Source organism: Microcaecilia unicolor, chromosome 2, assembly GCF_901765095.1.
Source record: "Microcaecilia unicolor chromosome 2, aMicUni1.1, whole genome shotgun sequence".
NCBI classification, from domain to species: Eukaryota; Metazoa; Chordata; class Amphibia; order Gymnophiona; family Siphonopidae; genus Microcaecilia; species Microcaecilia unicolor.
The window spans coordinates 351,182,626-351,207,305 of NC_044032.1; the positions used below are offsets into that span (position 1 = coordinate 351,182,626).

At 43.2% G+C, this 24,680-nt stretch overlaps 1 protein-coding gene across 1 annotated transcript in view; it reads right to left on the reverse strand.

Moving 5' to 3' along the window:
* The window catches only part of GAK (cyclin G associated kinase), a 398,389-nt gene that overhangs the window by 280,502 nt on the left and 93,207 nt on the right, over positions 1 to 24,680 (reverse strand). Inside the window, exon 8 of the mRNA XM_030194468.1 lies at positions 20,488 to 20,623. Coding sequence (XP_030050328.1) covers positions 20,488 to 20,623 — 136 coding nt within the window. The remainder of the gene's footprint in view (positions 1 to 20,487; positions 20,624 to 24,680) is intronic.

Genomic DNA, 24,680 nt, shown 5'->3' on the forward strand with positions numbered 1-24,680 from the left:
AATCGCTGGACACCGATGGGAGGAGGGCAGGGAATATGGACATGGATGGAGGAGAGAGAGGAGAAATGTTGGCCATGGATGGATGAGAGACGGAGAAAGGAGATGCATGGATCAAGGGGAGAGAGGAAAAATGCTGGACATGGATGGAGTGATGCAGGAAGAAAGGAGAAATGTTGGAGGGAAGGAAAGACAGAGGTAGATGCACATGGATGGAGTGGAGAGGAGAGAAGAGAAATGCTGGACACGGATGGAGGGAGGGAAGACAGAGGAGGAGATGCACATGGATTTAGGGGAGAGGAGAAATGCTGGACATGGATGGAGGGGAGGAGAGAGGAGAAATGCTGGACATGGATGGGGGGGGGGGAGAGAGGAAAAATGCTGGGCATGGATGGAGGGGGAGAGAAAGGAGAAATGCTGGACATGGATGGAGGGAGGTGAGAGGAGAAATGCTGGACATGGATGGAGGGGGTGAGAGGAGAAATGCTGGACATGGATGGAGGGGGTGAGAGAGGAGAAATGCTGGACATGGATGGAGGGGGTGAGAGAGAGAAATGCTGGACATGGATGGAGGGAGGAGAGAGAGGAGAAATGCTGGACATGGATGGAGGGAGGAGAGAGAGGAGAAATGCTGGACATGGATGGGGGAGGAGAGGAGAAATGCTGGACATGGATGGAGGGGAGAGAGAGGAGAAATGCTGGACATGGATGGAGGGGGAGAGAGAGGAGAAATGCTGGACATGGATGGAGGGAGGAGAGAGAGGAGAAATGCTGGACATGGAGGAGGGAGGAGAGAGGAGAAATGCTGGACATGGATGGAGGAAGGTAGGAGAAATGCTGGACATGGATGGAGGGGGAGAGGAAAAATGCTGTACGTGGATGAAAGAGGAAGGAGATGCATACTGACAAGATGAGGGAAAGGGAAAAGAGGAGAAAAGCTGCACATCAATGAATAAAATAGGCAAAAGCTGGATCCACTTATACCTCCTCCAGTCAAGTCCGCAGAGGACCCAGCTTTTAACTATGGATGTAGGGCAAGAAATGAAGAAGAAAGGAGGAAAGTAAAGGAATAAATGGAAAGGAAGCCCTGGAAATGGAGTTAAGGGAACAGAGAGCAGCAGAATCAGCGACTGGGACCAACATGACCAGAAACACAAAGTCACCAGACAACAAAGGTAGAAAAAATAATTTTATTTTCATTTAGTGTTTGGAAGATGTCCAATCTGAGAATTTATATCTGCTGTCTTATTTTGCACTGGGTATACTAGAGCTGTAACAGCTTATAGAAATTATTTATAATGAAAAAAAAAATCACAAGTTATTTTTTTCTCCTATACTGGTATAGTATTTTCAATACTGCTTATATGCGCCACAGATGGTAGAGGGTGTGTGGCTACTGTGGGTGTGGTTGCCATAGGGGTGGAGCCATAGATGGTGACCCCCGCCCATAATGAGTACTGGTACCTTTTTTCCTACAAAAAAAAAAGCACTGCTTTAAAATAAAATTTTCCAGTCAATGGACATTGTATTTTTATGCTTATTAGATTCCTTGCGGACCTGTTTAGTTTTTCATTATCATTGTTGATATAAAATTAATAAAGTTAAAGATATGGGAGGGGAATAACTAGGAGTATCAATTACATTTAGAGCTTTTAAGTGAGCCAAAAATTTTAGCTTTACTCACTAAGATTAAGCTTGGCTGTGGATTACAGCCTAAACTGAATTCTCCTTTACCCTCCTTAAAAATTTTTAGATAAAAAGTTTATTGAATTTTTAGTGCAGGTCCCTTAGAACTTTATAACATCTATATTTTTTGTGGTGGAATTGATTCTTTCTTGTGATTTCGTATATTTTTATCTCTCCCTTGGGTTTTTTGCTTTTTTTAGGCATTAGCACATGGCAGTCGCTAGCACAGCTTAATAAAAAGGGGGTTAGTTTTTTCCCCCTCTCCTCAGCTACAGTGAGAAAGATGGTGTCTGCTGAATTAAAAATGAAATTTTGAAAACAAAAACTCGTCTGTTGCCCATTAACAGAGAACCTATACTATCTACTAGAAAATAAACTTTGAAGGAAAACTTTATGAACATGGAGTATTGCAGTACCCACCCAACTTATTTCATGGAGGAAAATAGACCAATGGGCCTTGCACATTCCCCTGCATATGCTCAGAAAAGCCTACAATCTTGCAAAAGCTAGAACTCTATCCAATCCTCAGCAGCATTAATGACGGTATCCCAACTGTTGTACTGACTTTGTCCTTAGCAAATTAGAAAAAACATATATTGCCTTAGTTGTCCACAAAGTTTGTATTTTCAGCAAGTTTGAACATAGTTCTGAATGCCTGGTTGTCTGTAATAAAATGTATACATACCTGCATTGTACATATTGTTCAACTGCCCTGCAGGTTTGGACCCCTGTGGCGTGGCACTTACAGGCATTCTTGGTTGAGCATTGTTTCCATAGCCACCATTTTCTTCTAACAGCTGTAAAATACATATCCATAAAGAATCATCAACGTAATACTTTATTAATTCATGGCACTTCTATTAGAGAGGTCAATCAATCTTAAAATTTAATTCAATTAAAAAACATTTTCATACACTGCTTACCTAGCTTTAAGCCCAAGACTGTGCTCAGCAGCTGTAGTTTCAGCTAGTCATGTATACTAATGTAGAACAAATGCTAGCCATGAAACCAATCTAAAAGTATTAGCTTGCAATTTTCTTGAATAAAAGCTAATGCACTATAATTCAAATATACAAGCACACATTAAAAAAAAAACAGGAAACATATCGAGATCAATATTCAGCTGAACGGAAAACATATGATTAGAAACCATCTAACAGACATTTCAACTACACAATATTCAAACTACACATTTCATATTGTACCTCATATTTGTGTGTTGTGCCTAGACATTTAATTCACACTCTAACAGCTGAATATTGCTAATTAGATGTTTGAAATATATGTCTAGGTGTCACAAAAAGTCCAAAAGCCATTCCACTTTTGGATAATTAACTTTAACTATACAGTTTCAAAATTATCTATTAGCCCCCAACAATTTTCTATAAAAAATAACATATACACACTTAAGCAGCTGATGCTACTGAAGTCCACGTAAGTACTTTTGAATACTGACATCTAACAAGGCAAGATTACGTCCAAATAATGCTCTAAGCACAGCCAAACAATGGTGCCCCTCGGCCCTTCCACTGCTTAACTGACAAGACATAAAGGACCCCGGTTACTAAGGTGTGCCAGCATTTTTAGCGCATGCTAACCGTGTAGATGCTCATAAGAATATTATGGGCATCTACACGTTAGCGTGAGCTAATGCTTAGAATGGGAATACGCCTCTAGAGCGACTTAGTAAACAGGGTCCTAAGACTCAATAAGTGCAGAGAAATATTGTATGAAACAATCATATATTTTTATAATTAGAAAAACACTGACATCTATGTTGGATAATGGGTGTGGCAGATAGAAGTGAAAACGTAAAAGGCACAATAGCTAGGGGAAAAACTCTGTGGTGCCCCCGTCCCTTGATGCACTAAGCACGTGTTTTATTTTGCTTCATGGGGATAATTGCTTGTGGCGGGCAGCAAAACCTCACCGCTGCCAGCTGAATATCAGGGGGGGGGGGGGGTAACTCTTGATTATGTTTGTTTTGCTTGTTAATTTGGACCTGTATGTTTTGTTGTAAACTACCCTCCCCTGCATTCTATATATGACACTTAGATTTGCGTTAATCTAGGGCTGACCTCTAAGTATTCAACTCCCTCATAATGCAATCCCTTTTCCTTCCATGTACGGTTCTGTTTTTAGCAAAACTTCCTCATCTTTTTTATTCCTTAAGGAAAAAAGGGAAAAGGATTCATGTGAGTTGTTGGTCAAACAATTTAAAAAATATCCTCAAACTGTTACCTTCTGCTCTTTTAGGTTTTTAAGGCAAAGAACTCAAACTTTATTGTACAACTGCTCTTCCTCCTCAGTGTTAAACTTATGCTCCTTTTCATTTTAGCCCAGCCATTCTAGTCAGTCCTCAGAGGGAAACTACAATCTCGCTCCAGAACCTGGTATGTTTGTAACGTTGGTAAAGTTAGCAGATGTCACCTGAGTGACTTCCTCCCTTAGGCCTTTTATCCTTTCTGCCCAAAGGATGTTGGAAAGAAACTACATGTCTGTCTGGGACCAGAATAACTTTTCATGAATTTAATGGAACAGGACAAAAATGTGTGGGGGAAGAACTGGTGAAGAGACATCAACTTTAAAATGGGCCAGATTATAGCAGGGGTCCCCCCCCCCACAAAAAGTAGAGCAATAGATTCAACTTCTATAGCATGGAAACAGCAGCTAAGGAATGTTCCTTTCTAACTCCCTTCTTCTCTACTCTCCTGGTCACAGACACAGCCACACACACACACAGATACACATACACAAACACAGATGCATGCACATGTATGACAGACATGTATATACACAAACAAAATATATATATATACAGATATGTAACGGGAAACAATTCCACTATACATGTATTCTGTGCTTATATATTTTTATAAAATATGCAGGTACATTATAATTCTTCATCCAGAACGCCTACATATGGCATGCATAGAAGTATATGTGCCAGCCAGCTGAAGTGCAAACATCTATGTGCATATACCATGGGGAATATTTCCTATAAGGACTTCTCCATCTGTAAAAATGTATTTACATGTGGAAAAACCTTTAAAGTTACGCCGAAGTATTCAGCTGCCTGCCTTAAATATTGGATGCTAACAAGAGAAGAGCAATGATGAATTTTGGACTGCTACCCTGATGAAGGAAACAAATCCTGGTCATGTTGGTAGTAGATCTAATGTTACTAACAGTTAGTTTGACAGCAGTTTGAAACTAAGGGGGGAAGAGATGGGAATTGGGACTTGATTACCACTTTTCTGTGATTTTTGCAACTACATTCAAAGCTGTTTATGTAGTATATAAAGGTACTTATTTGCACCTAGGGAAATGGAGGGTTAAGTGACTTGCCCAGGGTCACAAAGCTGCAGTGGGAATCGATCCCAGCCCCCCCCCCCCCCCCCCCCCCCCAGGATCATAGTCCACTGCACTAACCACTAGACGACTACTCCACTGAAAGCATATTTAAATGGAACCGGTTGACGGACAGATGCCAGAGGGTGGTGGTAAATGGAATTCGCTCGGATGAGGGGAAAGGTGAGTAGTGGAGTGCCTCAGGGATCGGTGCTTGGGCCGATTCTGTTCAATATCTTGTGAGTGACATGCCGAAGGATTAGAAGGTAAAGTTTGCCTATTTGCGGATGATACCAAGATTTGTAACAGAGTGGACACCCTGGAGGGAGTGGAAAACATGACAAAGGATATGCAGAAGCTAGAAGAATGGTCTAAGGTTTGGCAATTAAAATTCAATGCGAAGAAATGCAAAGTAATGAACTAGGGAGTTGAAATCCATGGGAGACTATGTGTTAGGCGGTGAGAGTCTGATATGTACAGACAGGGAGAGGGATCTTGGGGTGATAGTATCTGAGGATCTGAAGGCGACGAAACAGTGGTGACAAGGCGGTGGCCATAGCCAGAAGATTGCTAGGCTGTATAGAGAGGTGTGACCTGCAGAAGAAAGGAGGTGTTGATGCCCCTGTACAAGTCATTGTGTAGGCCCCACCTGGAGTATTGTGTTCAGTTTTGGAGGCCGTATCTGGCTAAGGATGTAAAAAGAATTGAAGCGGTGCAAAGAAAAGCTACAAAAATGGTATGGGATTTGGCGTTACAAGAGGTATGAGGGAGACTTGCTGACCTGAACATGTATACCCTGGAGAAAAGGAGAAACAGGGTGATATGATACAGACGTTCAAATATTTAAAAGGTATTAACACCGCAAACGAACCTTTTCCGGAGATGGAAGGCGGTAACTAGAGGACATGAAATAGATTGAAGGGGGCAGACTCAAGAAAAATGTCAGGAAGTATTTTTGCACGGAGAGAGTGGTGGATACTTGGAATGCCCTCCCATGGAGGTGGTGGAAATGAAAACAGTAATAGAATTCAAAAATGCGTGGGATAAACATAAAGGAATCCTGTTCAGAAGGAATGAATCCTCAGAAGCTCAGCGGAGATTGGGTGGCAGCACCGGTGGTGGGAGGTGGGGCTAGTGCTGGAGAGACTTCTATGGTCTGTGCCCTGAAAATGGCAGATACAAATCAAGGCCAGGTATACACATAAAGTAGCACATATGAGTTTATCTTGTTGGGCAGACTGGATGGACCGTACAGGTCTTTCTCTGCCGTCATCTACTATGTTACTATGTAAGAGTACCCATACTGGGTCAGGACCAATGGTCCATCTAGTCCAGTATCCTGTTTTCCAAACAGTGGCCAAGCCAGGTCACAAGTACCTTGCAGAAAACCAAATCGTGGCAACACTCCATACTACAAATACCAGGGCAAGTAGTTGCTTCCCATGTCTGACTCAATAGCAAACTATGGACTTTTCCTACAGGAATTTGTCCAAACCTTTTTTAAAACATCCTCCAGCAAAGAGTTCCAGAGCTTAACTATTCGCTGATGTGAAAAAATATTTCCTCCTATTGTTTTAAAGTATTTCCATGTAACTTCCTCGAGTGTCTCCTAGTCTTTGTACTTTTGGAACGAGTAAAAAATTGATTTACTTCTACTCATTCCACACCACTCAGGATTTTGTAGACCTCAATCATATCTCCCTCATCCGTCTCTTTTCCAAGCTGAAGAGCCCTAACCTCTTTAGTCTTTCCTCATACAAGAGGAGGTCCATCCCCTTTATCATTTGGTTGCTCTTCTTTGAACCTTTTCTAAATCCGTAAACCACCCAAACTCACTAAGCGCATGGAAAGCTATGTGCAGAAATGCTCATAGTCTAAGTAAAAGGTTCGAGACTTGCAAGCCCTGATGTTTGAAGAAAACTTGGATACCTGTTGCTATTACGGAGACGTGGTTCAATGATTCCCATGAATGGGATGTGACCGTACCGGGTTATAACCTTACTAGCCGTTGAGCCCGTAAAACAGGCTAGTATAGGAAAGGGGGGGGTTGAAAGCCCTTCCCGTCACCGCTGCAAGGCCCCCCGCCGCGAGCTCCCCCCCACCAAGTCGCCACCACCCCTCCGGGCCCTCGCTCCGCTATTGAAACAGCGAGGGAATGCAGCACACAGCTCTGCTCTGCTGAGCTGCCGTCGGCCTTCCTTCTTCTTCTCTGCCTGTGTCCCGCCCTCGTGTGATGTAACGTCGTCAAGGGCGGGACCAGGCAGAGAAGAAGAAGGAAGGACAGCAGCTCAGCAGAGCTGGGTGCTGCGTTCCCTTGCTGTTTCAATAGTAGAGCGAGGGCCCGGCCGGGTGGAGGGTGGGTGGCAGCGGCGACTGCGGGTGGAGGGAGCGTTAGCGACGGCGATGTCATCCCTCGCAAATGCGCAGTACAGACCCTCTCTGTTCCGCCCCCGTCATCACGTATTGACGCGGGGGCGGGGCAGAGAGGGTCTCTACTGCGCATTTGCGAGTGAGTACGACACTCGGCCAGAGAGGGCCGAAGAGGTGGAGGAGTGGCTCTGTATCTAAGGGACAATATCAGAGCGGCTGAAATGTGGGGAACCTGGGGAAAGGAAGAAGCTTTACAGATCGTCCTGGAAAGAGAAGACGGAACATGTATCCACACGGGGGTCATCTACAGACCTCCTGCACAAACGGAGATGTTAGACAAGATCTGATAGAAGATATTCAAAAGATTGGTATGAAAGGGGAGGTGCTACTGTTGGGAGATTTCAATTTGTCTGACATGGAATGGAACGTCCCATCTGCGGAATCGAAAAGAAGTAGGGAGATTGTGGATGCCTGTCAAAGTGCCTTGCTCAGACAACGACTTGTAGAGGGGCATCAACACCTCCTTCTGCTGGTTATGCCCCTCTCAACGCAGCCTAGCATCCTTCTGGCCACGGCCGTCGCCTTGTCGCATTGTTTCTTCACCTTTAGATCCTCAGACACCAACACCCCAAGGTCTCTCTCCTGAGTCGAGCTTACTAATCTCTCCCTCCTATCCGTTATTTTCTTTTGGGTTTCTACACCCTAAGTGCATCACTCTACACTTCTTGGCATTAAATTTTAACTGTGTTAAACTTTGGGTTCAATATAATTCAAACTAGGTGTGGGTAATCAATGATAACTATTCCACCAGTGTTGTTTAATGTATTATGATTTAAATATTTTTTTTGTTTTTTATAATGCAGTGCTCAGAAATTTGCTTCAAGTGCCTTTACACCATAAAAATGGAGTCGGCCACAGCAATCCGCCATCATAGCACTGATCCTGCCCTACCTCCACAATAATATAAGCATCTGAATGGAGTTATGCTTAAATGCAATATAAGCCACTTATCTTTAAGCAGTCAGTGACTACCAACGTGAAATCTCTTGCGGTTGTTGCCGGGCCGTCACCCTAGTGCTGTTAGGGACATGTGGTTAAAAGAACTTCTTTATTAAGCACATTCTATAAAATTTAGGTGTACTTTACAGAATACACATAGGTGTATTTTTTTTTCTGTGCAGAATGTTCAGGCGCCCTAAATGCATAAAAATTACTATTCAATAAGAAGCAGATTGACAAAATATATATGCACTCTGTAAAACTTATCTCTTACCTCTGTAATAGGTGACTTTGGATTCACATTCCTGGCCGCTGCAATATCCTGTAGCTGATTAACAAGCTCCATTATAGACAGCCTTTCCACTGGTTGACCTTCAGCATGGACCCTAAAGAAGTACATTCAAAATATCAGGACAGAACTTTGGCCTATTTCTGATCTTTGTAAATGGCAGAATTCTTAAATTTAAAGAAATATATCCAAAGTATTTCTATGTTCTAAAACATTTACCCCCTGTTTGCTAAACTATGTAGCAATGCTGACACAGCCCATTCAAAGTGAATGGGCAGTGATGGCATTAGCGCATGGCAGCTGCTAGATCGACTTAGTAAACAGGGGGTTAAGGAAGTAAATTTTGTAGTTATTTTTGTACATTTTTACATGAGTAAATAGCTTCTTATAACATACCAACCTGTGTTAAAATACATGCCGTGACATGATGGTGCATACTTTGCTGAGAGGCATATACAGGGTTTGCAAGTAGGTGCTAATACACTAATGTACACATTTATACTGTAATTGCTCAAGAGCAGGTGTCACTATATGGCATCTGAAAGGTAGGCATGATTTCTGCCACTTTCACTAGTATTTTAGAAAGACACACAACAGCATTTTAGAAAAGACATTCAACTCAGAAAATGGATTCCCAGGTCAATGTGGCCTAGTGGTTTGAGCACCGGTCTTGCAATCCAGAGGTGGCCGGTTCAAATCCCTTTGCTGCTCCTTATGATCCTGGGCAAGTCACTTAACCCTCCATTGCCTCAGGTGAGCCCTCCTGGGACAGAGAAATATCCAGTGTACCTGAATGTAACTCACCTTGAGCTACTACTGAAAAAGGTGTGAGGAAAATGGAAATGTGTCACTGGTGGTGTTACTATTTTAGAACAGGATCTGTCAACGTACAACCTGTTCTAAAATACATGATAAATAACCATCCATGTGTTGGCTACATCCAGTATGAACATCCATGTTACAAATGTTCAGACTATGAACTGGGCAACAAGGCACACAAACGTTAACTGTGGAACGTAGGAATATCTATGTTATAAAACGGCCACACAGATTCCATGTGGAGTGGATAAGTAGCCTAATGTTAGGAGCAGAGAGCTGAGACCTGGAGATCCTGGTTCAAATCATACTGCAGCCCTTTCTGGATTTTTTAAAAAATTGTGAGCCCTTCATGGGCAGAAAAATGCCTACTTGCCAACTTTACCTGAATGTACACCGCTTCAGTAGCCTACAGACTTGCAGGTGGTATATAAGAAATTAATTAAAAAAAATAATTATACCATGAGCATCCATAGCTCCTGAAGCCATCACAAGAGCCCAGAATCTCTTGCAAGCTTTATATTTGAGGGAGGGGGGAGGGGAGAAAGAACCGCAACTACTGGGGATTAAGGAAGTGAATTCCCATAATCCCTCCACTGGAGAGCTGCTCAATCACAGCATGTTTCTATAAGCTGGACATGCTGGGTACCAGACCTAAAATACCAACAATCATCACTTTAAATAGAAACATCCCTTTCCATTCAGAAATCTGAGTTGGAGGTTCATATTTTGGCCTCTTCCTAGATCCACCCAAAATACACCTCCTCAAAATAAGGATGTACTGGCATTTTCAGATGTCTGTATGCCTAAATGCAAGTTTTAAGATGTCCAAAGCATGAATCAAGCTTTTAAAATAAGGGCCACAGATACCAATATGCCCTAATAAAATAATACCTAAATAGGCACTTACATGTCCTTTTCAACCATGGTGACCTGTTATTAAGCTAGCCTTCACATGTGGAACAAAATATTTCTATAAACTGTGTTCAAAACACATCAAAGCTGCTTAGGATTAGCTGTCAAGAGAACTCCCCAATACAAAAAACAAACACAAAAAAATAAAATTCCTCAGTCCACTGCAGAGGAAACTGTCTCTAAATCCATCTGAGAGTATCCTCTATAGCGAGCATCCAGATTTAGAAAAGTTTGGTTTAAAAAACAAGAAGTCTCCAAATTCTTTAAAACTTTCATGAGGGCTTCTAGAGACCTCTCAGAGTTTGGCAACATGGACTATCATCATCTGTAGGCTGTGAAATTCCTCAGACATCATTAGGAACAGAATCTGCGAACTCCACCACACACTGTGCACAGTGTTCCACCAAGTACATGCCCTTGAACAGCTGGTATAATTTTATGCAGGACAATTCTGAAAGAACCTCTTCCCAAAAGACTTCAATACCTGAGCCTCTCTCCCAGGGGTCACCAAAGAGTGAGTCTTGGGACTCTTGGCTTTTTTTGAGAGCAGATTAGACCACCACAGAATGATGAGAAAGCTGTTGCTTCTCAAATCCTGGAGCATTCTGGATTCAACACAGAGCCAACATTCTCATCTGCATGCCCTTCAGTAAATGGGGTACTGTCAGCGCCTTTGGGGGAGGGGGGGGGAGGGACTAGAGGATATCCAGTATTTCTGCCCTGGGCTGCTCCTCCATCTCTAACTGAAATGGGATAGCCTACACCATTTCCTATATAAAATCAGTGAAAGAGAGCTCCTATGGTGGGGTATCTGCAGTTCTTATGTGGAGGGGAGGGGTCTGATGGGAGACCCTACAAGAAGCTCCCTGGCTCCTCTTCAGACTCCCAGAAACACTTTGACTCAGCTTCAGAGAGGCCACATCTTCCTAAGTCCATGTTTATTAAATTTTGATATACTGCCTGGCCTTTTTGGTTCAAGGCGATAGAAAATAATTTTTAAAAAAGGTGTAAAGAAAAGAAATTCCATAAAAAGTCACAACACATAGAAACATAGAAACATGACGGCAGATAAAGGCCATATGACCCATCCAGTCTGCTCATCCTCTGTAATCCCTAATTCTTCCTGTTCCTAAGCGATCCCACATGCTTATCCCATTACTTTTTAAATTCTGGAACAGTCCTCGACTCCACATCTCCACCACCCTTTCTGTGAAACAGTACTTCCTTAGATTATTTCTAAGCCTATTCCCTCTTAACTTCATCATATGCCCCCTCATTCCAGAGCATTCCCTCATTTGAAAAAGGCTCTCTTCCTGTACATAAATGCCCTTGAGATATTTAAATGTCTCTATCATGTCTCCTCTCTCCCAGCGTATACATGTTGAGGTTCATAAGCCTGTCCCCTATAATTTTAGTATTCAAGACCGCTTACTAATTTCGTAGCCACCCTCTGGACCGACTCCATCCTGTTTATATCTTTCCGTAGGTGCGGTCTCCAGAACTGCACACAGTACTCCAAATGAGCCAGTGATAATACTTAAAAAGGGGAGTAACATGGTCATAATTTCAAATAAGACCCTCCATTTATAATTACAGACACTTGTTCATTAACGGACAATTTGTATTTTTTAGTCAGTTGTGACTCCCAGGTATCTGAAGCTATCAACCACTTTGATAGGCATGCCAAATAGAACAGGAGCTAATGTAGGTCGATCTGAATGGCCAGTAATCCAGCAAACAGTGGTGTACTACCAGCCAACTAAGACGCTGCACCTGAACAGTTTTGAGGATCTGCTAAATCCAAGGTAGAAGGACACCTTAGATAGTAAGAGAATATCATCATAACAACAATAGACAATTTGTCCGTAACCTTATATGATGGCAAATAGAGGGCTCAGAAAAATATTGATTAAAATAGAATAGAGCACTGTGAAACTCCATACCTCATCTGGAAGGTCCTCGAGATGCTTGAATTAGAAGATACTGTTAAAGATCTTTTGGGAAAAAAATGAGGTGAACCATTCTAACACAATATCAGTAAATCCAATAGAATTCAATCATTGACAAAGTATGGTTATGATCAACTAGAGCAAAACCTGATGCTAGGTCAAATGATATGGCAAGGGCAATATAGCCATTGTTTAGCAGTTCATGAAGTTCATTCAAGACAGCAGTCATAATATTTTTAGTACTGTGTCCTGCCCTGAATCTAGACTGATGAGGATGTAATAAGTCCATTGATTCCACTGATTCCATGAAATTCAACAGCTGTTTAAGAACAATCTGCTCTACAACTTTAGCTGGAAAGCAGAGATTAAAGACAGGTCTATAATTCTGAACAGATTTGACAGATTTAAGAACTGGGAGGACTAAAGAATGCTTTCAATGATTAGGATAAATTCCTTTAGATAAGCTTTAATCAATCATTTGTAGTAACAATGGAATTAAACCATGTTTAGGCATTTTAATCCAAGAGGCAGGTATATCAAAGCCTATCACTGGAACTCTTCAGATCAGAGAGCTACTTAAAAAGTGAAGTTAGTGAGCAGGGTTGAAAAAACTGCCATTGGGCTCTAGGCAGAGCTCCTAGCTCTGAACTTAAAATCAAATCAGTCACAATTTTTCTGGTCCCTTAAAGGAGTATTTTTAAATACAGTATGTAAAGAGTCTATCTTAGACTGAAATGTTTTAAGTGTTCGCCTAGTGATTCAACAGAGGGTGCATTTACAGAGCATAACATATTAACCTATCCAGTAAGAGTATTTACCAAGATATCTCATTGTAGAGGACAGGGAAAGAGGTCGCTGACCTCATTAAGAAACATACGGACACCATCCACTCCCTCTCCCAGTGACCACCTTCTGCACCTTCCACCACTGAAGAAGTTCCTACTACTCTCAAAGGCATAGGTATACTTCTGCCCATCTTCAGCAGCAGGTCCAGCCCCAATGCCCCCGGGTCCACCAGCAATGACAGCAACAGTCATAGTCACAGCCTGCACCCGTGTCAAAAACAGAGGGCAGTGTCCATTCTGAATGACCTGCTAGGAAGGAGGCTGAATTTTTCCAAAACAGATGGTCCCTTTTAACCTCAGACTGGTGGAGTCTCCAAGTAGTATGGATGGGGTAGGCTCTCCACTGGCAAAGGAAACCTCTAAATTGTCCTCCACATGTGTCATTCATCAGCACCCAGAATGAGCAGGTATTTGTAGAGGAACAATGCCCTTCTCCAGCCCCATGCGGTCAAGCCCGTCCCACCAGGGCAGGAATTCTATTCCAGGTATTTTCTCATGGTCAGAAAGACAGGGGGATTTTGTCCCATCTTAGACCTCAGGGGCCTGAACAGATATCAAGTCTATGAAAAGTTCAGGATGGTTTCCCTAGGCTCCCTCCTCCTCATGATTCAGGAAAAAGACTGGCTATGCTTTCTGGACTTTGAAGGATGTATATACCCATATCCAGATATCTCCCAGTCACCGGAAGTACCTCAGATTCCTAGTAGGGAAGCACCATTACCAGTACTGCATCCTGCCATTTGGCCTTGTATCCACGCCCAGGGTGTTTACAAAATGTCTTCAGTATGTCCCCTAACTTTTCAGGGTACAGAATATATATTTTAGGAATCTTTGCAAATGGAACTGTTTCTTAAGGGTCATGAGAATGATTCCCTAAGCTAAATAATATGTACTTATAGATAACTAGTAAAAAAAGGCCCGTTTCTGAAACCAATGAAACGGGCGCTAGCATGTGGGGTTTTTTTTGTGTGTGTATGTGTCACAGAGTTATTGTGTGTGTGTGTGTGTGGTGTGTGTGCAGGTTGTTGATGTGTGTCTTTTTTTTAGTTTTTTGGCTTGGGGGGTTGGGGGATATGCTGTGCTATGCTGGCAAAGTGGGATGGATTGGTTTGTGGCTTTGAGGGTGTGTGTCTGTTGTATTGTGTGTGTGTGGTTTTGTCTGTCAAGGAGGTTTGTGGAGGGGGGTCTGTTGGTGAAATGTAAATGTGGTTGTAGGGGGTCAGCCTTTGCTGAGTGGTGGATTGTTTTTTCCGGGGTTTTTTTTTTGTGTTGTGCTGAGGCAGCAGTGTTGTTTTAGATGGGCGGAAGGTAGAGGAGCACGTTCTTGGTCTGTCGGTATTTTTTGGCCGTTTCAGGGCTGCTGTAGGGGAACACTGGAAGAGAAATGTGCAGTGGGAAGCAGCGCCATCTTTTTCCGTTGGGCTGGGGTTCTTGGCATCCTGGAGGTGGGAGACGGCTTGCTTGAGGACAGGGATGGTTGTTTTAAGTTGGCGGAAGGGAGAGGAGCACGGTCTTGGGCCATCGGGTGGTGATCTGGTATGTTTGGTCCATTTCAGGCTGGCTGCAGGGGAATGTTGGAACATGCGCTGCGGGAAGATGCGCCGTCTTTTTCCGGGTGCTCGGGGAATCCCCGAGATGGGAGACGGCTTGCCTGAGGCTGGGGATGGTTGGGCACGGCCGCGTTGGCAAAAGGGGAAGAGGAAGAGGGTGGGGAGTTACCTGTAGCTGCGTGAGAAAATGGGTATTCTTTGTTTTGTATTATTAGTTTGCATTTCTGTTGAAGAAAGAGTGGATGCCTTTTGAATGATGGAGGTGGTGCGTCGGTGTGCGGTTGTTTTGTTAGTTTGGCAGCCAGTCTCCAGCGATTCCTAGGCAGGGAAGGAGTAGGGAAACACGCGGAGCGTGTTTCCCTACTCTTCCCCCTTCCTTGGTCACTGTTTGCTGCTGGCTGGGTCGCGGGTAATCCTTCCAGCTGGGCCGCAGCTTGTCCTGTTTGCCCACGTCCCAGATGGTGACGGGCACGTTGTTTTCCGGCTCCTCTGACTCCATGTCAAGCGAACCCAAATATAGTCTTTGCTATGGGCCCTCTGGCACTCTTCAGTACTGGCAGTAGGCATTTAAAAATTTCTCCCCCCCCCCCCGGTCTATTTTTGCACATACCCACAGCAGGAATATTCTTCTCTCGTTCCAGCGGTGGTTCTGTGCTCTCCGTGCTGCACAGATAATGAACCATTCTGCTGGGGAATGCTCCTCCCTTATTGTCACGTAGTTTCCTCTGATTGGTCCGTCTTACGTTGCCTAGTGTTGCCTGGGAACGGTGTTGTGATGGTCCTTTATGTTTCAGAATGTAGAGGGTGTTTTTTTCTGATTGGTCCGTCATGCGAGGGCGGGGCAGAGAGACATGGTCAGTGTTGTGGCTTCACCACCATGAATCCATGAACCCTTCAGTGAGTGACTGAGTGACTTCAGAACGTTGTCTTCAGAACGTTGAGGATGAGTTTTATTATAGTAGATAATATTGCATGGTTAGTTTAACTAACTTTTGTTTTCATCAGATTGACTGTGTATTATAAGTTTGGTTACTCATCTCTTGATGTGGGCTAGTTGGTGATGTAAAAATTGTAATCTTCTTTTTATTATTTCCTGTAATTCCATTTCTGTACATGTTCCAATTATAATTTGTAAGTTTATAAAATCAAAGAACAAAAAATGTCTTCAGTAGTTGCAGTGTTGCTATGCAGACTGGGAGTGCATGTGTTTCCCTATCTGAATGGCTGGCTGGCCAAGATAACATCGCAGGAGAGTGATCAAGAATCAATGCAGAGAACCATCCAGGTGCTGGAGTTCCTAGGATTCATTATAAACAATCCCAAATCCCATCTCCAGCCCGCTCAACAATTAGAGTATATAGGAGCCCTGCAAGACACAGTGGAAGCTCAAGACTTTCTCCCCCAAGATCAGGTGACTGCTCTCATTACAATCACTGACCAGTATCACAGCAGCCAGCAGGTTACAGTTCGGCAGATGTTGAGACTGCTAGGCCTCATGGTCTCTATAGTAGAAATTATTACCATGGCACGTCTCCATTTCAGGAATACCCAGTGGACTCTGGCTTCTCAGTGGCATCAGGCCACAAGGAATCTGGCAGATGTCATTGAGATCATGCTGTAGCTCAGACTATCTTTCCGCTGGTGGTTGATTCAGTCCAATTCATTTTCTATCTTTGCATCTTATTATTAGTTAACGTGCACAGTGGTACAAAATGTATTCTTAAGCAAGAATACATTTTTGCCAATTAATGCATGTTATTGGCACTTTTCACTTTTTTCTAAGACAGAACCAGTAACAAAGTCCAGATCTGATCTCTAATGTCTAGCTGAAGTGCACCACTGTAACCTCATGGCCAAGTATTTAAGTTCTCCCCTTTCTCACCATTCTAAATGCAATCAGTACTTTAAACTGTACGCTATTTGATAATCAGAATATAATTGGAGTAACCAAGGCTTCACTATAGAGACTGTGATGACTAAATGAACATAAATCATAACCAGAATAGCCTGTTACTGTATACTTGTCTTTTCAAACAGCTGCTAACACTGTCAAACAAGTCTTGTCATATTGTTGCATCCTTCAACGGTTCCACTAACAAAAACTCTGGTTAAAGACGTTTGTGTGGGTCATTTTCTGTGTATATTTCCCATGGTCTTGCGGGGCACATAAAATTCAATGGCGGGCTGCAGGTCACCCAACCCTGCCCTAGACATATCTTTGCTTCTTCCCCGATACTATCATCTCCATGTCTCCCAGCACGTCGCCCTGAAAGCTTTTCCTCACACCCATCAGAAGTGGAGACAGAGAAGAACAATGAAGGGCAGATGAGTGTAATCCCAGACCTGTGCCTCCTTCTGATACAGCTTGCCTGTGTAAATGTTTATGCATACTACTCCACGTCCAGCAGATAACCAGTTGACTACATAGTTGTACACCAGCTTGCTCCAGTCCTGGTCTTATCACATTGCATGCTGGGGCTTCTGATCTTGATTTTCTTAGGAAATGCTATAAGGCAGTGGCTCCCAGGCCTGGTCCTGGGGGCGCCCCGGCCAGTCGGGTTTTCAGGAGATCCACAGTGAATGTTCATGGGACAGATTTGTATGCAGTGGAGGCAGTGCTTGCAGGTCTCTCTCATGTGTTCGTTGTGGATGTCCTGGGGGCCTGGCTGGCTGGGGTGCCTCCGGGGCCAGGTTTGGAAGCCACTGCTGCAAGGGAATCAGAAACACAAATCCCTGCATGCAATTCATTAACATCTGGACTGGAGTGAGCTGCTGGATAAACTCGTAGCCATTGTCTACTCTGATATAATAAGCTCTATGTGCCCATAAGCACACCCTGTATAACGTGATGTTTTGACAAAATGTAGGTTCTATTCCATAGGAAAGAAGCCACATAAATGCTCATGATCATACAAGGAGTAAGCTTGCAGGGTCAGACATTCAAAAGCATCCACAACAGTTATGGATGCCCCAAGAGGCTGGTAGATAGTGGAGGAGTAGCCTAATGGTTAGTGCAGCGGGCTTTGATCCTGGTGACTTGGGTTCAGTTCCCACTGCAGCCCCATGTGACCTTGGGAAAGTCACTTAACCCTCCATTGCCCTAGGTACAAAAACTTAAGATTGTGAGCCCTCTAGGGACAGAGAAAATACCTGTATATAATGTGTACAGCACTGTGTACATCTAGTAGCACTACAGAAATGATTAGTACTAGTAGTAGTATGACACATGCCATTTCTGCTATCGGTCTGTGCTACTATATGGGAACAGGGAGCTGCTGTACATTTGCTGATTCTGAGGTGCTCGAATGCACATATGTGACCATCTCTGGGAAAAGATAACTAAAGTCCCTAAAAACAAAAAATGAAGTTGTAATGAATTCTGTTAAGACAAGCAATTTGTAATACACACTTCAAACCTAATCCTTTTTGTGAAAAAAATAAAGTTACAGAAATTCAAACAGGTAACTTTTACAGACCGCTTATGGACCCATGAAATGAAAAACCAGCTATACTCAACATTTTGGATTTGCTACTTTAGTCACCTTTTCCTAGAGATGATCACATATATGTCCTGAGGGCCAGCCCACAGTAACATGGCAGCCAGTATTTATGCTTGTACTCCTGTGACTCTTTCACAGCTTGCACTTCCTCAGTCTCTCTGCTCTTTCTACGTAGATGGCATGGTGTATGGCATACTATGCATGGAGGGCAAGTGAGGACTAGAAGGCAAGGTGTGGCAGTGTAGGGAAGAAAATAGGTTACGTGTGTCCTTAGACAGCCAGTGGATATCTGGGTTGCACTGCTCGTTGTGTGGGAGATGTAGTGATGTGAAATAATTGTTACCAATGCAATCTACCATCCAAAGAAATGCATACATATGCACAAAAATAAAGGTCCTACTGCAGCAATCCACACCTGACAATGCCAATGTGCCTACACTCATTGGTGTCCTGTGGTAACACCTGCCTTGACAGCATTACCATCGAAGGTGCTGCCACTATCATTGCTGAACAGTTCTTGCAGTCAGGCTGCACTTGTAATAAAGCTCACAACAGCTACAGCCAGGCTAATGTCCACTCTATGAGACCACTATCATAAAGTTATCCATAAAATAACAAAACAGATAAACAACAAATTAAGACCCCCTATTACCAACTGGCAGTAAAAGGTGACCCACGGTGGTGTAAGCACATGGGACTGCTGCACGCCAGGGTCACCTTTTACCACCACTTTGCTTTTTTTTTTTAAAGGAGGCAGCCCTTACCACCTCCTATTTAGGAGACAGCGAGGGGTCCAATGGTAACGTGTTGGCAATTGGGCAGTGCACAGAGCTGCCCAATTATGTTGGGCGTGCTCACTCCCCACCCACCAGTGCTAGAAAATAAAAAATATTTTCTAGCACCAGAAATGATGTGCAGCAGACAACCAACTACCGCCGGGCTCTTGGGTGAGCCCAGTGGTAGGGCCAATTTGCTACGCACAAACCCAGAGGTAGCCTTACTGCTGAGTGATAAAATGGCCACTAAAAAATAAACAGGAAAGATAATTCTTTATTAACACAAAAAAAAACAAATAAAAATTTAACACCATCTCTATTTAGCAGGCAGGAAAGTCTGATTTTTCTTCAGAATTCAAAAATATTATTTGGAAAGTAATTAAAAATCTACAATTATGAGAATCTAAAAGTGAGAAAAATGATTCAATTTATTAAAATGCTACACAAAAAAATGGCTAGTATTTAGAAACTGACCAATTTATGAATTAATATTCCAAATCACATCATCATGCCTTGCAAAAGTCTTCAGACTCTACTACACATTACACATTTGTGCTTTTGTTTTATCTGTGTTCGTGTGGCCATGGTTCAGTGTGTTTGTGTGCTTATTGGTATTGGCACTTAATGTGTCTGTGATCATAAAGAATAGAGAAGAGGCAACACAGTTTAAAAGGAACAACTCCTTAATTGTCATGTTTATCAGAGCTTCTGTGCTGTGGAAGTTGGAACTTCTTCTATGGAAATACATTAGGTATTTTTGGGGGGAGGGGAGCATTATTTCTCTGGAACCTCCTGCCTGGTTTGGCCCATTTTCAGAAACCTGATGTGTCTTTTCAGCAATTCATCTACACCACAATTCAGCCCTTTTCTGTTAAATTTTCAGGGACTGAATTTGCTCTGACAGACAGACATGTATTCTTGACTCCTTATATATCCATTGGACTGGAAAGGGAAAAAAGCCAATGGTAAGATAGCTTTAACTTGTCCAATAGCATCAGTAAGTGCTATGATACAGAAATTTTACCAGAGAATTGTTTTCTTTTCAGCAATTCATCTACACCACAATTCAGCCCTTTTCTGTTAAATTTTCAGGGACTGAATTTGCTCTCAGACAGACATGTATTCTTGACTCCTTATATATCCATTGGACTGGAAAGGGAAAAAAGCCAATGGTAAGATAGCTTTAACTTGTCCAATAGCATCAGTAAGTGCTAATACAGAAATTTTACCAGAGAATTGTTTGATTTTTTTTTTTTTCATTTTAAATTTAAAGATTTTTACAAGATCAGTGACAAATATTCAAGTGCCCATTGGAGAAATATGACATCTTACAGGTACATAATTTCACAACTGTGATAATGTGAACTTAAAGCTCATGAATACAAACTTGGTAAAGTTACTTTTTTTTTTTTTTTAGACAATAGTAGGCTAGGCTTCAACTTACGAATAAGGTCATGAAAAACTGCATATCGTGTGTCATTCTGTGGAATGGAGTATTTCCCATTGACTATTCGAAGTTTTGCTCCATCTTCAAAAGGGTGTTGTCTGAAGCACAACAGGTACAAGATACATCCTAGAGCCTAAAATAAAAAAGTAATTTGTATTCAAATTAGATATATTATGCAAACCCCTCTCTAGTTTTCAATACGTGTCTACTTGTGTGGACAAGGCCTATATGTTAACGTGAGAGATAAAACTAACCCTAAGAGGCATGCTAAATATATTATGATAGGCTAACAGGGGAAGATATTAATGTGGGCTACTAGTAAGATGGGTTATTTTACTGTTAACCCAGGTAATCAGTAACTAGGTCTCTTAGCACAGTTTCATTTTATGTAACAGCAGCACAAGTTATGATTAAAAGAAAACATCTTAACTGTAGCCCATGTTGATCACTTTCCCCCTAAATGACTCAAACAAGACCAATAAACAAAATTTGATGCCTGGAATATTTTTCACAAGTGTTAAAACACTTAAAAACACCTCATTCATACCCACTTAACTATGGAACATTTTTAAAACAGATTCGCAGCATTAAAAGAATAGCCACCAACTCAGATTAATCAAGCTGATCCAGCAGGTCTCAGATTTCCATATCAGAAGACTTACATCAAATACATCTCCTGCTCAAGAGTGGAAAACTGTCACCAATGATATGGAGTCTATTCTGTTTCTACAGACATTTCAAGTCACACTGCCCAGGCAGAGCAAACAGGTAAAAAACCTTATTCATTGGCACATCCTTCTACTGATCTTGTGATGCATGAGATCAGCAGCAGGAAGTGTCAACTGAGGTTTAAACCTGTTCACTTCCTGGAAGGAAATGATGTCAGTAGAAAGCCCGAGACGAGAGCTTTGGTGTACCAACTTGCAAAATAAGGCAATCCAAGCACATCTGCCACTAGACATTCATGCTCCTCAATCAAAGGAGCTGAGGAGAACATCTGAAAGTGCAAAAGGATGGCGATACTACAAAAAAATGGCAGACCTAAAAGACTGACAATAGGTCAAAGCAGCGGGTGGCATCCAAGATGGCAGACACAGCCAAAGGCGCACCAGTGCACACAGGCAGTGAGCTCCTAGAGAATGCAACAGAGCATGTGACAAGAGCTGCTTGTATGGTTTAAGGAGCTGAGGACATTGCTTGTGTTTGGGGTGAAATTGGAGAGCTTGTAACTCCAGTCAGACATAGCAGGATCAAGACGGAGAGTAGAAGACTGATATGATAGTCTAGCTCACCTCCTCCACACGAGAGATAGTGGAGGTCAAGCAACAAATTGCTGCACTTAATGGGGCCTGAGATGCAGCAGCACTCAAAACTCAAAAGATACAGAAAACTCGTTTTGGTGCCAAAACTTGAGGACCAAACACCTAAATCTACCTGAGAATGCAGACTATTCTGCTACATGTTGTTGCATCAGGGACGGCAGACTATCACAGTTTTGGAAATTAAACTGGTCAGGGCGCATCGGACACCGGGACCCCAGAGGGATTCTTTTTCTAGATATATAATTACCTGCGTAGATGACAATGGTCTATGGTGAAAGAACAAATTGCATCAAGGACATGGGCAGTAACAGGTTCAAATGGGATAGTCATTGTGGTAATTTATGCTGACCAAGCAACAATGATAGGGTTTGTTGTGCAGACAGAAGGGAGAGGGCTGGTTGGGTGAGAACAGTCCAACAGGGGCGCTGCAGGGATACAGCAGCTGACGAGATGAGAAAGAGACAAAGGGAGGGAGAAGGAATTTGGGAAAGCGAAGGTGATAGAAGGGTGGTAAGAGGGATGGGTTCTGCTGGGTATGGAGTTATGCTGCATGAAGTCAGACAAAGGCTCAGCTCAGTCGATGAAATGGGCATTGGACTGTGCTGTGTGACATTAAATATTAAAGGGTTAAATTATTGGAGAAAACAGAATTATGAGGGAATGTAAGAGTTATTGCTGATATCATATGCATTCAGGAAACCACCTGGAGAAAAAAACAGTGGATCATTTAGTAAAGAGCTCACTTTACCTGTACATATTTCTAGGGGCAAATTTAAAAGCACACACACACACACAAAAGGAGGGAGCATGGAGGAGGATAAGGAGGTTGGAATTTGTATTCAACTAGCCATAGGCTAGAGGTTAAAGCAATTTCCAAGAATGGTAATGAACATATACTAGTTAATTCAGAGGCACACAGCTATGATTGTGGTGCCCATCTATGCTCCTATGCCCAGATAATCAAAACTCTGGCGCTGCAGGGAACAGTGCCAGAGTTTTACCACCACAGCAGCACCCTGACCTAACTCCCTCATTATCAAAAACTATTAGTATGCAAATGATATGTGCGCTATTAGCTTCCATCATGAAGGAGCAAAGCAAGTGGATGGCGAATACGTTCAAAAGTTGAGTGATAAGCACAACGTTTGAATGCATGCCCAGGACACGGGCTGCCAGCGTCAGCCTCGGGGGGGGGGGGGGGGGGGGGGGGGGGGGGGGGGGGGGGGGCATCAGTAAGGTCTGTGGACCCCTCCGGATCCCACACACAAATAAAAAACAGCCTGGTGACCCAGTGGGACCCGTCCTCACTCCCCTCCTTCACCTGGCCACCACCGTAGGTTCAGTGTGAAGGTTGTCTTTATTTGATGAAACATATAGGGCAGTGCCATCAAAGTGATTTACATATTAGTCAGTACATAGTGCTAGTCAGTTACAGATCAAACATATAAATGGCGAGTGACCGTACTCACCCGCAAATGCGCAGTAGAGACTTACGTGATGATGGGGGGGGGGCGGGACAGAGAGGGAAACTGTGTGAAGGAGAGGGAGGAAACTGCCAATGTCGCTACCGCTCCCCTCCTGAGGTCGCCGCTACGGGCTACCACTCCCCCCACCCGGCCCCACTCTCTTCGGTATTGAACTTACATCGAAACGCAGCAGGCACATCAGCTGAGCTCCCGTCGGCCTTCCTTCCCTGCCTGTGTCCCGCCCTTGCCGATGTTACATCACACGAGGGCGGGACACAGGCAGAGAAGGAAGGCCGACAGGAGCTCAGCCGATCTGCGTTTCGCGCTGTAAGTTCAATAGTGACGAGAGTGCCCGGGCCGGGTGGAGGGGGGGGGGGGGGGGGGGCGGCGGAGACTCCGGGTGGGGGAGCGGTGGTGGTGACCTCGGGGGGGGGGGGGGGGGGGGCCTTGGAAAAAAAAACCCATACTACTAGCCCGTTTTAACGGGCTCAACGGCTAGTTATATATAAAACATACAGAAATATAATTACATTAACAGCAAAACCAATAAAATATTAATAGGTTATAATAACCACTGCATCTCCCAGGGTCTGAGGCTAAAGCGGTTCAACAAAGCAATCAGACTGAATAGAAAAATTATCTATCAAAAGCAGATTGAAACAAATGCATTTTAAGTAAAATTTTAAATGAAGAGAGAAGATTCTGCATATAGAGAAAATTGGTAAATTTCTCCCTTATATAGAAGTTAAACCCTACCCCATGTATCCCATGATGCACTGGGAAGGGTGCCGCCATTTTGAGGTGGCACCTGCCGAGAAGGAAGGAGTGCTAGTCCCTCCTCCTCCTCCAAATTCTAAGAAACTGGGGAGGAGGTTGGGTTGAGGGGATCCCTCCACCACAGAAAGAATTTCGTTGGGAGAAGATCAAGTCAGGCCCCCTGTCGCAGGTAATACTGGATCCGTGGTGGCAGCTGCCGGGGGGAGGGGAAAGAGTAAGGACAGGGGTCCCCACTGGACCACCAGGCTGGTTTTTATTTGTGTGTGACGTCCGGGGCTCCACTGGACCCCTAGAACTGACACTTTACTATTTTGTAGCTTCATTGCGTGCCTCCTAGTCCTAGTATTTTGGAAAGAATAAACAAGCGATTCACATCTATCTGTTCCACTCCACTCAGTATTTTATATACCTCTATCATATTTCCCCTCAGCCATCTTTTCTCCAAACTGAAGAGCCCAAGCCATTTCATCCTTTCTTCATAGGGAAGTCATCCCATCCCCTTTATCACTTTTATCGCCCTTCTCTGTACCTTTTCTAAATTTCACTATATCTTTTTTGAAATGTGGTGACCAGAATTGCACACAGTATTCAAGGTGTAGTCGCACCATGGAGCGATACCAAGGCT